Source organism: Podarcis erhardii (genome assembly GCF_964252035.2).
Source record: "Podarcis erhardii genome assembly, chromosome: 8".
In the NCBI taxonomy this organism is placed as follows: domain Eukaryota; kingdom Metazoa; phylum Chordata; class Lepidosauria; order Squamata; family Lacertidae; genus Podarcis; species Podarcis erhardii.
Window position 1 is genome coordinate 51,748,135 of NC_138499.1, and position 14,696 is coordinate 51,762,830.

The 14,696-nt window shown below is 42.5% G+C and overlaps 1 protein-coding gene across 1 annotated transcript; it reads right to left on the minus strand.

The window, feature by feature from the left end:
- Positions 1-252: 252 nt before the first annotated feature.
- MC2R (melanocortin 2 receptor) lies at positions 253-13,039 on the minus strand. Its single transcript, XM_081875126.1, has 2 exons — positions 12,877-13,039; positions 253-1,497 (listed from the first exon to the last, which is right to left on the minus strand). Exon 2 carries the CDS (start codon positions 1,389-1,391, stop codon positions 402-404), a length of 990 nt encoding a protein of 329 aa, XP_081731252.1. The 5' UTR covers positions 1,392-1,497; positions 12,877-13,039; the 3' UTR covers positions 253-401.
- Positions 13,040-14,696: the final 1,657 nt, after the last annotated feature.

A 14,696-nucleotide genomic window follows, 5' to 3' on the forward strand; every position in this document is an offset into this window, starting at 1 on the left:
GAAGAGAACCTGTGGTTCACATGCTGTGCATATAGCCTCTAATAAAAACCAGTGTCTATATGAGAGAGAATGCATAAGCCCAAGGTTCACTGCTGTACCCCACTGTGTGGCAAAGTAGCCCTCAGATGTCAACATCACATTATTTTTGAGATACAGTGATACCTTGGTTCTCGAACTTAATCCATTCCGGGAATCCTTTTCATTCCCGAAATGGTGTGAAAACCAAGTTGCGGCTTCTGATTGGCTGCACTCACTTCCGGGTTTGTGGTGTTCAGGAGCCAATTTGTTTGGGAGTCAAGCTGTTTGAATACCAAGGTACCACTGTACTACAAGACAAAGCAAATGGTTCTATGGCAGTGCAGCTCTGGTTGCTCTGCATGCTGTTTTTGAAGTTCCAGTGGTTAAGTCCAGCTTGGCTTCCGGCAGCAGAACAATCTCTTAAATGTACTTCTCAGTTCTGGACTTCGAAATGCATAAATCATGGGGTCAATCACAGCATTGCACATGATCAGTATACCATTCACGTGAAAAATGGACCCATAGCAAATGCAATAGGGGTTTTGTGGGCAAAATGCCATCAGAAGCATATGAAGGACAAAAGGGGCCCAGCAGCAGAGAAAAACCCCAAGTAAGACAGTTAAAGTAATGACTCCTTTCATGTTAGCTCTCTGGTGAACCGAGCTGGTAGGCTGCAAAGCAATCTTCTTGGCATGAGAGCGTGCAAGCAGGAACATATGAATATAGAGGCTGAGGATAAAAATGAGCATGAAACACAGGAAGACAGAGAAGGACACAACAGTAGCTGTTTCATGGGAGAAAATGACCACTGCGATGCCACTGCCAGCACAGAATGCCCAAATGACCACCAAGATCACTAAAGTACGCTTCATTGTCATGATGTTATGGTACCGCAGTGCGTAGAAGATGGTTATATATCTATCAGCTGCAATGGCTGACAGACTGAAAATGGATCCCAGTAAAGATAGAATAAACATGAAATCTAAAATATCATCCATTGTTTTTTCCAAGGCTCCCTGACATGTTAGGTATCTCATCTTGCAGAAGATGATGAAGAGGATATTCTCCAGAGTCTTGTACAAACTTCCCAGCATGTCTGAAACAGCTAAGCTGCAAATGAAAATATACATGGGTGAATGCAGATTCTTATTCCTCCCCACTGCTATGAGCACCAGCAGGTTTTCCAGTACTCCTAGAGCGGCAATGGTGAAGAAGATTTCTTCTGGCACAATGACTTGTGCACAGTCGGAGGTGTTCATTGAGAGCTCACTGTTGTTTTCTGATGGAGGAGCATTTGTCTGTCCCAGAAGCCTTGTTGTTTCAGAACTTCGGTCGATCTTCATGGTTGCAACCTTTGGTGAGGGAAGATGCATGAGGTTGAACCCACATAGATTTCAGTACTCACTGTGGCTTGACCTTCTGCAACAGCCAATGTGTCCAGCTGAGCATCTTGTTATGGCGATACCATTCGAAGTAAACCTGGAAAAATGGTTAACCAATAAGGAATGAGAAACACCAAATTGAAATATACAGAAAACTTAGACTGAGTTCACATATATTGACTAGAAAATGTAAGCATTCTGCAAGTATTGTTCTTGGCTGCTACTGGGAGTTGCCTGCTCCCTAATCGGTGTATGACTCAAGCTTGAGAAGAAGCAACAGAACCCACATAGCTCAGAGCAATATGGTTGGTTGGCTCACTCTGCTGAAATGTTAGCTGTTGCTGTGAGGTGTACAGTGCCCTGATCAGATATTCATCTGGGACGTGTGAGAGCAAAACTGTGTAAAGGAATAAATATAGAGGAGTAAAAATATTTTCCAATTAATTGAGGCATTGTGCTCTAGCCCATGTCAGTTAGATGGAAAAAGCCACAAAGGCTGTGCATGCATTACTGTCTTAAACCACATCAAGGTTATTCTTTTCTCAATTTGGATGAAAGCTGGTCTGGGGGAAACTGCATCAAAACACAGCATTTAATAAGATATGATAAGACTGATACAGGATATATGTGGATTGTGGCTAACGTCATGTGTTCATTGCTTCCTAAACTAGCAGGGGGAAGCACAGTGGATACAGAGCAAACTATCTGGCTACACTAGGCGTAGCCAAAGTGTGCATTCCAGATGTTGCTGGAGTCCAATTCCCATCAGCACATGGCCATTGTTCAGGGATTGTGGGAGTTGTAGTCCAGCAACTTCTGGAAGGCACTGTACATACGTACATAATATATTGTTACAACCAGCCAACTCTTCCTTTGTTAGGGAGATGGTTAATAATTCAGAATAGCCAGTCAATGTCTCTTTAGGTAAGGGATGGTGAACCTGTTTTCTTCCAGATGTTGTGAGACTCTAACTCCCATCAGCAAGCATGCCTAATGGTTAGGGATGATAAGAGTTGAAGTCCAGCAACATTTGGTGGGCCAGAGGTTTCCCATACCTGGGGACGAATTGTTTGGAGATCATCCAATAAGCTGGAGATCATATCTTCACTTTCCACTATCTACATATTGTGAAGAAACATTCATAGAGAAGAACCTGCTATCTGTGTTGAACTTGATAAATCCTAGGAGAAGCCTAAGCAGGTTCCCCTCTAGGACATGGCATGGCCATTGGCTCTCCCAACATGTAGACAATGGGCTAGTAGGGATGCAATGTTGGGAGGACAGGACCGGGGACTATGGCCCTACTCTGCCCTCATGCTGTTAGTTGATTGTGTGCGAATCTCTCTCTCTCTCTCTCTCTCTCTCTTAGTCTCTATGTACACATGTGTATGTATACATTATTAGTAAATTGCATATGTGTGAATATCTATCACCTCACTATTATAGTGATCGTTTACCGGAGAAAGTTACCATAAAGCAAATTTATTATTTTCTTTCTTTAATAATGAAGCTTTCTCAGCTTGATCAGATGCTGCAATTTGAAAAAAATGCCAGAAATTAGCCTGCTAATATAAACCTCACCTCATCACAGAGCAGTTACAAGAAACACCATGGAAGATTGACAGGCAAATGTCATTTCTCACATGATCTTACTAACCTAATTTCAGGGATAAAAAAAATCCTTATGCAAATGTGTTAAAACTTCATATCCTGAGACTTATGATATTAATTTAATGAGAAGAAGAAAATATTTGCATTAGGCATAAGTAAACTGAACAGGAAGAAATGGCCAATTCTGCACGTAGGTGGAAGCAGATTTTAAACCCATGCAGAGCCTGATTATGTTCATGTTCAGTCAGAAATAAGTTTTACTGATCTTGATGGTGCTACCTACAATGAAACTCTAGGGCAAGTTTATATGATCATAAGTCTGCAGTCGGAGGCTCAAAAAGGTTGGGTGAAAATGTTTTCCCTTTCCCTTCCTGGCAAGCTTCAGCATCTTTTTATAATCCTGGCACTTCTTACATGGCTGATGATATTATTAGAAGCAAATTGTATGAACAAACATTGGAGCTGCTACAGAAATTAATACAATATTTATTGCTACACAAACCTCCAGTGTTCCTTGTTTACATTTGCTGGATATCAAATCTGTAAATATTGATGTCTGCAATTTAAACGATGCCATCTGGCTGATCACTTGCAAAACCTTCATTAGGAGCAAATTGCACATTACATGCAAACTTGTGTAACAAAGTCTATGGCCAATTTTAGGGATTTTGTTGTTTGTTTCAAAAGCAACTTTGAGAGAAAATGTGCTTTCCCCTTTCCATGGAGAAATGGCAGGGGAGAAGGTTTTGAACCCATTTCCTGCCACCATTTGTCTGGGCAAAACTCGAATTGTTCAATACTGGAATCCTAGGGGGCAGGGAGACAGTGGAGACGGGATTAAGGTGGAAAAGAGCAGCCAGGGAAAAGATAATGTATCGTTCTCTCTGCTGCTTCCACCTGCGAAAAGTGTCCCTCCCTTAGGTAATAGAATAATTGATTTACGTATAGTATTTCTTAGTTCCACAACAACTACTGTTCTCTGGCTAATGCACAGCATACGGTAACGAAAACAGCAGGAAAACCATAACATTTAAAATGCAATTTTAAAAAGCGGTAGGAAAACAAATCAATATAAAACAGAGAAAACAGAAACCATGTCAGCAGCAAATAATCACAGGAATAAAACAGGGGTAAAAAAGATGAGATTTAAAGGGACGCAGGTGGCTCTGCGGGTTAAACCACAGAGCCTAGGACTTGTCAATTAGAAGGTCAGCGGTTCGAATTTCCATGATGGGGTGAGCTCTCATTGCTCGGTCCCAGCTCCTGCCAACCTAACAGTTTGAAAGCACTTCAAAGTGCAAGTAGATAAATAGGTACCACTTCAGCGGGAAGGTAAACAGCGTTTCCATTCACTGCTCTGGTTCGCCAGAAGCGGCTTAATCATGCTGGCCACGTGACCCGTAAGCTGTACGCCGGCTCCCTCGGCCAATAAAGCGAGATGAGCGCCACAACCCCAGAGTCGGCCAAGACTGGACCTAATGGTCAGGGGTCCCTTTACCTTTACCTTTTAAGAATAAAGGGACTTCCCCTTGCGGCAAAATCACATGAAAGAAGCCTCTTTGGCAGCGGCGGAGCATATGCCTGCGTTGCTCAGGGAGGGTGTGCTCCCAAGGCATGGAGGGTGCCCTCCCAGGTGCAGGATAGCTGCTCGGGTGCACAGAGCAGTGCACGCGCCCTGCAGCCAGGGGCGGAGCCAGCTGGAGCAGGATGCTTTGCAGGGCCTCTGAGGAGTCTGAGTGCCTCCTCCCAGTCAGCTGCCCTACAGCTGAGGGGGAGGTGGCGGCTGGACCGTTTGGGACAGTGTGGAGCCTTCGGGCACCGAAGCCACCACGTCACTCCCAGAAGAGACGTGTGGCTTGGGCGCGGTGCAGGCCCCGTGGTGAGTGCCACCCGGCATTTTGTCACCTGCCTCCCCCAGCCGGGAGCACAGGGCAATGGCACACCACTTGCCCGTGACTCCCGAGCCTCCCCTGACTCCCGACTTGGGATTCGGGGGAGGCTTGGGAATCCCATCCCGAGCTGTTAAAACGAAGGGGGAAGACTGCCGGCAAAGTGGTGCAGCTCCCCCCTTCCCCGATGGCTTGAGGACAGTAGGCTTGGGAGTTGCAGGTGGGCGGTGCGCTGAATGTCACCCCCCCGGGATGACGACCAGGGCAGACCCCCTTCCTCCGCCACTGCTCTGCTCTCCACCATATAAGAAGAATGCCAAGGTGGGGAGCTGGGAAGGAGGAGCAGAACTTTGTTCGCTGGGAGCTCCAGCTTCCACTCCAGGGCTAGAATCTCACCCAGCACTGTGCAATCACATTGCTGGAAGATGTGCTGGAGGAGAGAGGAGTAGACAGCTGTGTGCTGTTTTCTGTGTCTCTCTTTACCAGCAGTTTGTCTTGCGTATGCCAGTAAGTCATGTGGGGCAAATGTATCATATCAAAAACTTGGGGCACTTACCCTGCTACTGCAGAAACCAGCCCCAGACAAGCAGGCAGATGTTGGCAGGCAGACAAGGGGGAAACAGATCACTGAATCAGGCCCAAATCAGATTGTGGGAAGGGGGTGGTGGTTTGTACAACACTAAAAACGATGCCTCTTACTTGCCAGGATGGAAGACAGAGAGATGTATGTTTGTGTAGAAATCCCTGGGTCTTGCATGTCTGGAATGTGCCCTTATATGAAGGTACATAAGAGCCGCATTTGTTGCTCTGCCCACTTTTCCTCTGTTCAACTCTGCATTTTGCCTCCAGCACCAACCACTACTGGAATACAGTCCCCAGAAGATTGTTCATAAGATAATCTGAAAATGGCACCTCACTCCTCTTTAATAGGCTATTTTGCCTTAGGGCACATGGAGACACGTACTGCTCATGTACTAGTTTATTGGGCTCCATGATCTCATGAATTTAAAAAGCTAACAGGCAAAGAAATACAAGAGGCAGAGCTGCCACTTTTGAGACACTTAATATAAGTATCCCATGAGATTTCCTATCTATCACTCGGTTTTAATACAGACTAGACATGAGGTTCAATAAGTTAAGAGGTCAATAAATACTGAAAATAAGACACTGGGCTATGTGTGAAAATGGAAAGGCACTTGTCCCCTGAGGCCATGTCAGTTCAAGTGACTCAGAAAAGGTTTAGAACTATAAAGGCAGCAATGTACTTTAAATCACATTACTCTGAAAGCTGTTTATTTGAATGAAACCAGCTAAAGCTGCTGTTCAACAAGGTTAAAAAAGCATACCCACAGGCAAACAAATTAATAAAGCATTGCTCTCTTCCCCTCCAACACTACTGGGGCTCTGTCAGTCAGAATCAGCATAGCCAATGGTCAGAGATGTCGGGGGAGATATATAGTCCAACAACACCTGGAGGACCAGATATTTCCCCATCCCTGATCTACATACTTGAGTGAATAACACCTTACTACTGATACATTACCCACCACAAACATCAGAACTGGGGTAGGATTCTGGGACTGTAGTAGGAGTCACTCTTATGGCCTTGATCTGGCTTGGTTCATTCCCTATTTACATTTTTTAAATGAGCACATTCATTGCTTTCACATAATTAATGCCATGCTTCGCTCATATAGTTCTATCCCAAAAATGTATTCAGAAAGTAGAACTTATGGAAAACTCTGAGAACATTTTAAACTATTTATTCCCCCCACCAGCTTCATGTTTTAATTTTCCTAAGTCCTTGCAATTTACTTCTAGATTATGTGTCATTTCATTGATCTTTTAGTCTCTTCTCATGGTTGGTGGTGCCTGTTGTCAGTTTTTGTTCTTTAGACCTCTAGGCACAGGCTAGATAATGTACGGCTATAATTATGATCTGCACAGTTAGGTGTGAATGATATATTGCAAAATGACTACCTATTGATTACTTTCTCTGCCTTTTCTAGGTATTGCAAAATAACTACAGTAAAGTACAGTACTCTACAATGCCAAGGGGATAGATTTACATTGTGAAACATTTCACAAAGATCATATTCTATCTTAATCTAGTAATATAGTTATAATTATGCTGCATTTAAGAATTGCTTCTTCCTCCATTAGTACTGTATCATTCAGAACATCACCAGAAACACCTGTCCCCATTGACACTGGAGTAAATTGCTCAGCTTGAAAATTTCAGACATGAACCTTCTTCTCACACTTGAATCATCACCAAAACAGCTGGATGCCTGCATCTGAGAAGGTTCAGGACTTTTGTCATTAGATTTCAGTGGAATTTTGATCACTTCCTATTCTGTTATGAATATAACAGGGCTGGAATAATAACTCAGCTTGGAGGTGACTTGCAGAAGTTGCTTCTGATTGCTCCCATGCAGTGCTGCTTAAAGCACAGGTCAGGCTTTTGAAAATGGCAGCTGAACTTCCTTTGTCCTAGATTGCAGAGTTAATAGCAGCAATAGATACCTGCATTGCTTTAATTTAATTTCCCCAATATTTCCCATGTAGAATTTGAGACATGCATCTTAAAAGCCTTATTTGAACACCCCACACCAATTTTCCAGTGTTCATAATAAAGTAGCTTTTGTACTAATGTGCTCATTGATGACACAACGCTCCTCAAAAATCTCATTCCCTAGCCCAAATGAGTTATACTTTAATGCATACTTAATCTCATGAGTCCATCCCACTACCCATAGATTAGTAGCTGATTCAGAAACATATAATAGAAAACAAATCTGAGTCACTAATTACCATTTCAGCCTTGGACCTAGTATCTGGCATATCTGAACTTGCTAGCATCACATTGTTCGAATGGCAGAGACATTATCCTGGCAGGACCCAGTTATTCTAATAGGAGCCAGAAAAAGTCTGGGAACTGTGACAAAGTGGCAGTAATTTGCCCCAGGTAATCAAGAAAGATCCTTTGGTCAAAATAATGAATTGAATTCAATGCTACTATCATTTGAAATGGAGTCAAGATGAACCCCTGGTATATGCATTACATTGTGCTATGGAAGTTGGAGCAGTAGCATATTGAAACACTTCAGAGCCATCCATTATGTTCCACAGACAGCTGTATTCATGAGTAAGGGACATGATGTGAAAACAAGAGGGATTGCTGGGGAAAAAAGGAATAGCTGGCAAGCCTGTTACTTATGTGTGGAAATATCAAGTGGGTTTCACACAGATTCTCATGAAGAACAGTTTGTGAACAGTATGGGACACTAGCCTTGCTTGAAAGGGAGGGAGGCTCATTTTTGATGGTGATATACTACCTGACAATGTTTATTCCAGGGACATATATTTGCCAGCAAAGGATTTTGGGGGCCCTGGGGCACAGACCATTAGCAACAAAATGGTGGGTTGTGCAAACTGAAAGTACTCTGAATTGCATTTGATCTATATGGGTGATTCATATGAAGTGAGAAATGATGCTGCTGTTTGGATAGTGGGGCCTTTGTAAAGCTCAAGTCAGCAACTACTCAACGTCACTACTCTTTGGAGCCAGCCCTGAAAGGAATGCAAATAGTGTTTCAAGAAAGGGGAGGAGTTAACTACTTCCCATCTTAGCCAGGACTTCCAGAAACATTTGTGTCTGTCATGTCCCCTCACTGCATTGAGCTTTATCTCAGATCAGCACAGTGCCTAGAAACTGGAGGCAGCAGGATCCACATGCCTGCTAAACTTTCATCATTTCATTTTAGGAATATCCTTCAACCCTCTGGTTGTAATAAATTAGAACAGTGTGTCCTTGATGTTGAGCCATGAGTTCATGTGGAACATTCTCTGCTGTACATAAATAATAATCACAGGGAAATCAGTATAGTAAATTAGCTCATTGTTTGAACACCACACAGATTTGCTGTTTGAGAGAGAATTCATTCAGTGAATCTAAGTTGCTGGGAGGTATTTGAAGGGTTCTTATTGCTGATTAGTTTCATGCTGTGGTTCGACACCTATCACAAATGCTTTGTTTAGTTAGCTTGCTGTTCTTTCAAGGAAAGAATATGCTGAAAACATATTCTTAATCATTTTTTAAAAAATCAAGTTATCTATTCTTAAGGCTGCTTTGAATGTACTCTGCTTGCCACCCTCTGTTAAAATAACGTGGAATGCCTTCCTAAAATGCCACATGCTAGTCAGCCATTCATCCCCTTAAAATATGTAATCAAATCTTTTCTTTTTTAAAAACCAGACTGCTAAGCATTTCAAAAAGGCAAATTAGGAGTTTAGAACTTTCATTGCTATTCACACACAGCTACAATTCTTAGCACCCTAACAAGCTACAGTTCCCAGGATTATTTTTGAGGGAAGTAATATGCCTTCAAATAGTGTGTTATGCAGCCATGGTAGCTATTAAGTCTCCATGAAAAACCACAGACATCTTTGCAGTGTTTAACAAAATCTTCCCATCACAAATATATCATCAGTGAGAAAGCATTTCCGCCTTGGAAGTTGCAAGAAGACTGAATTTTGGCTTTTTAAATGTCACTTAATGTTGTCTGTGTGAGCATAGCCGGCCCAAGTGGAATTACTGGAATCACATCTTTAACCTTTTCCTACAGAGAGCAATAAGAATGCAATAAGTTGAGTATTTTAAAATGCCAAGCTGTGAGATATATATATATATAGAGAGAGAGAGAGAGAGATATATGTTTACTGGTGGAAATAGAATATAAATGTAACATCAAAAATTGCAGTTCCAGAGCTGAGGAAACCCAAATTCTTAGTAAAGAATAAATTATGCAAGCACAACAAGTGTATACAGTACTACTTTCCTGCATTCATAGTTAGCATGATTGCCACTTATCTGAATCTGACAGTAAATAGCTTAAGAAGCAGGACTTGTTAATAGTTTGTATTATAAGTAGCACAGAAGAGGAATGAGCATGAAGTGGGGACATCTAATATTTCTGGAAATAGTTAACCGGGTAATAATATGCATACAACAACCGTGTAAATCATTAGTGTATGTGGGAGGGTAGTAACATGTCTTGCTTCACTATCTTGGTCCTCTGCAGTCTTCTTCCCACCTCCCCAAAGTTCACCAGGACATTGGCAACTGGCAACGCTAGAATTCCCACAGCAGCTATCTCTTAAATCTGGAAAGCGGAGAGGACATTGTGAGGAGCAGCTGTCAGAGCTCTGCACCAGGAAACACACATCCTGTTTAGTTGCTGTCTCCACTAAGGGGTTTTACACCACATGGGGAGCTGCTTGAGCAAAACGGACTTCTCCCTGCAGACATTCAACCCCCAACACTTGAGGGGCTGCAGGAATGGGGGCAGGAACGAGCAATAGGGATTGGGCCAACCAACAAATTCATCCCTACATTCTGCTTTGCATGATGGCAATTGTGTATGTGTGTGATAGAGAGAGGGAGAGGGAGAATGAATGACTAAATAGGGCTACAGCAGATGATGTGAGGACCTTTGGCTCTCTGTACATTGCTGAACTGCAACTAGGTTATGACCAACTCCTTGATAAAGGCCTGTTAATGCAGGCCTTTAGCAATGTCTCCCAGTCCAAAGAAAGAGGAGAATAAAGTTACATAAGAACCTAAGACGAGACAGCTGGTTGAGACTAATGGCCCGTCTGGTCCAGTATCCTGTTCTCACAGTGGTCAACCAGATGCCAGCAAGAAACCTGCAAGCAGGACATGAGTAGAAGGGCATTCTCCTTTCCTGTGGTTTCCAGCAGTTGGTATTCAGAAGCATTTTGCATCCTCTGACTTGGGAAGCAGAGCAGAGCATAGCTAGCAGCCACTAAAAGCTTTATCTTCCATGAATTTGTCCAATCCTCTTTTAAAGCCATCCAGATTGATGGCCATCCTTGTCTCCCGTGGGAACGACTTCTATAGTTTCACTATGCACTGTATGAATAAGTGCTTTCTTTTATCTGTCTCAAGTCTTCCAACATTCCGCTTTGTTGGATGTCCACATGTTCTATTATTCTCTGTTTCTCCATGCTGTGCATAATTTTATAAACTTCTATCATGTCATCTTTTACTTGACTTTAAATTAAAAGGTCCTAATTGTTGCAACTTTTCCTCAAAGGGAAGTCATTCCATCCCCTTGATCATTTTGGCTGCCTTTCCCAAACCTTTTCCAACTCTACAATATTCTTTCTGAGGTGAGCCAACCAGAACTGCATACAGTATTCCAAATGTGGTTGCAATATAGATTTGTATAATGCTGCTGTGATATCAGCAGTTTTATTTTCCATTCCTTTCCTAATGATTCCTCACATGGAATTTGCCTTTTTTTTTGGTAGCTGTCACACAATGGGTCAAAATCTTCTTCAAGTTATCTGTTGTGACCCCACGGTCTTGTTCGTCATTTAATTTCAGTGAAATTAATTTTTTTGTGTGTGTTCCAATGTGCACCATGTCACACATGTTTACAAGCTGAACCTATAGTCTATGGGAGGCGTTATTTTTATATGTGTAATTTTCTTATATCTTGTGAAACCAAGTGGACTCTGGTTCACAAAAGCTTATGTATGCTATAATAAATCTATTAGATGTTAAGTTGCCACAAGGTTATTTATCATTTGGACAACAGGCTAACTGAGCTACCTCTGTGGAGGCTATTTATGAGGAAGCAATCAAATATTCAACCCTGAAACCACAGCCTTAAATGGTAGAATCCAGGGGGGTAAATTATATCTTTTGATTTATTGAATGCATTAACTAACTGCCTCTAAGTTCACAGTCACAATTTAGTATAAAAGAGAAAAATAAAATACACAGTAGTGAGGCTACTGGAGTTGGTTTTCTGCCTCACCGTGTAATATCAGGGTCCTTATAAGAAGGCTGGTACAAGTCATTCTCATTTTCATCTAAAAGAGGATTTCACCGTTATGATACAGATTTTTTTCTCTCTCCTCAAAACCTACTACTGAACAAGAAGTCAAAGCAGTGAGTATCTCAGCTCACCAGAGAACAAAGTTTCTGACTTCAGATCATGAGGGAATCATATAACTTCATAGAATAGTGGCCACACATTCCAGTCTGCCTCCCCTCTCTTTCAAAATTGTTTGATCTGCAACTTTTAAGTACTTGAAGGTGATGTGAAGAACTCTCTGCACGTTCCCAAGGGGATTGTAGCTTCCGAGGTATTATGCCACCTCGTTTCCAGCCTGCCTTCTGCCCACACATAAATCATTGGCATTTAGGAGATCCACAAGGAACAAGGGGAGCAGAGTTGTGGGGTTAGGGAGTAGGGAGATTGGTTGCAGCAATGAGCAGCTCAAGGAAATAAATGTAAAAGAGTTTCAATAATGTTGCCATTTTCTGGTGGAGTTCAATCACGTACTGTAAAGTTAAGGTTGTGCAATGAAAACTGGTTTGCAGTTCTTGTGCCGTAATCCCACTACCCTGTCCTCCCCAAATTGGACTTTCTGTGATAAGGAAAGTGATGGGGAAAATGTGCGATAATGTTGTTTGATGCAGCATCAGCTAACCTCATTGCAAACAGAATGAATACTCCACAAATAGCTGTTAAAGCTGTTGTCTAATCTCCCTGCAGGGAGATTAGAATGAATGCTCTGTAAACAGGTTATCTGAAAACAACTCAGTAGAGTTGGGTCCATGGTTCAGTACTGTCTCTGTTGCACTGCAGAAATAATTATGTAGTATAATTCTCCAGAAATCTTAGGAATCATTTTGTAAATGAAGGCAGGCTTAGCTCCTACATGTAGAGCTATGCCAATTGTACACTTCATGTGATACCAGTTTCACATAGAGGAAGTGAGCTGGCTAGCCAGAATGTCTGCAAAAAGATTCAGATGCCCACTCCATGTGGACCCAATTGCAGAAAGGCCAAGAAAGTAAATGGAGAGATGAAACAATCATTTCAAAGAGAAGCGTGGGGAGAAACGCAATAAATATTTCAATTGAGATTTATACATACCTTCCAGTGATCGCAGCACAGATTTCACAAAGGACGGGGAAATGTCTGTAACAAGTCTTGCTGGAAAAAGGAATTTGTGAAACGTTCACAGAGGTGAAGAGTTCTTTTCTCAAACTCTTCTTCTACAATTCAGTACTTTTTCTCCCAAGCAAAAGAAGCAACACATAGGTCAGCATGATGGCAACTGCTAGGAGGGAAATTGTTTGTAAAAAGTGAACAGTTCCCTTGCGTAAGAAATAGATGAGAACATCTAAATCAGAGAGAAAGGCAATGGTTGTGTTATTGCAGCCTTGAAGAAACGTCATTTAAAAATAATTCATCTGCTTTGTGCCAAACAACTCTATGGAGTCAAAGAAAATAGAAATCTAATTAAGACCAGCCTGGCATGGAGATAAAGAAGGGGCAAAGTTTCACTTGCTTTGTGTCAGTGTGTGTGCCTGTTGTTAAAAGCCCATGAGGAAGACAAGTCCCAGGCTCCTTTCAATGTGACACAGCAGCTGCGGCTCCACACGGCTCGCTGCCATTGCTGGGGCTCTTCTTGTCCAGTATCCCAATGGCCAGTGGGAGACATCATGTTCTCTCCCACCAGCCATGGGATTTGAATCAGGCCCACCTGCAAATTTGACCAATTGTGGGGGCCCCTGGGGGTGGAGCTGACTAGAGACTCCTGTTGCCCCCTCAACTGGCAGTGCAGTTGGTTTCGGATCACCCAGCCTCCCTAGTTTGCATGTTTAGACCCACCCAGAGGAAATTGTGTGGGTCTGTGGTGTGGAAGTATCAGTTGCTGTATTCAGGGCCAGGGAGGAATTTTTCCTCCACACAAATTGAGCCTGTCTGGGTTTTTTTTTGGGGGGGGTGTTGTTTTTTTGTTTGCTACTTCATAGCAATTGTCACAACTTTTGGCGGACAAGGAATTGGGTATGAGACTTAGTCATGGGTGGAGGGGGTGGGTTTGTAAGCCACTGCTTTTCCACCTCCAAGGAAATGGGATATCCCATTTAAGGGGTCCTAGGGGAGGTGCTTCTGTCTGAGAGTGGATCTAGACACAGGTTAAAAACACTATAAGTCAGAAATTAAATCATTACAACAAAAGAAAAAAAACCCCTATGTAAAAATCCATATACCATAAACTCCTTTTTGCTCTCTGGCACGATCTGGTGTTGGATGTTTATAACACATTCAAAATGTATTATTGTGATGAATGTAGCTGAGTCCCAGATGCACAGACAGGGGCTGAGGGCCACAGCACTCCCCAAGCTGGCAATCCTGATGGTTGTTCCCATTTGATGTATGTCATAGGGCAATCCTAACTGAAGATCGACCCCAATGCTAATCAGCCAGCAGATGAGCTGGTCATTCCAGGATAAACTCAATGCCTAAGCCCACTTATATCTGTAATCAATAAAACTTGTGGCCTGTTAGGTTCCAAGAACATTGTACAGTAGCTATTTTGCTTCCACACCCCCAGCTTCATGGGCGGCAGGCTCCCTGGGCCTGGGCATGCAAGCAGAAAAGGTAACAACTCAAAGTTTAATCCAACTACAAAGAAAAATCCTTTTAGCTGGTTCATGTGATGTACTAAGCCAGTCCTTATGTGGAGGCTCACATACTTGTTGTGAAGCTTGCTGGAGTGGATTGGGGTGGTGGTGGGCTAAAAAGGCCCACCGTTGTTATCTCTTCATTTGAAAAGTGATTTCATCTTACAGATTAAAGTGCTTTGCCTCTAATGCTTTTGCACAAAGCCTCCCACGTTTTTATTCACCCAGCAAATATTTTAATTCATTTCTGTTCAGCTCTTCAATAATCATGCTTCTGTTAAA

What these genes read in the sequence shown, in the direction of transcription:
- MC2R (XM_081875126.1), bottom strand. Translation starts at nt 1,391, where the DNA reads ATGCATCTTCCCTCACCAAAGGTTGCAACCATGAAGATCGACCGAAGT.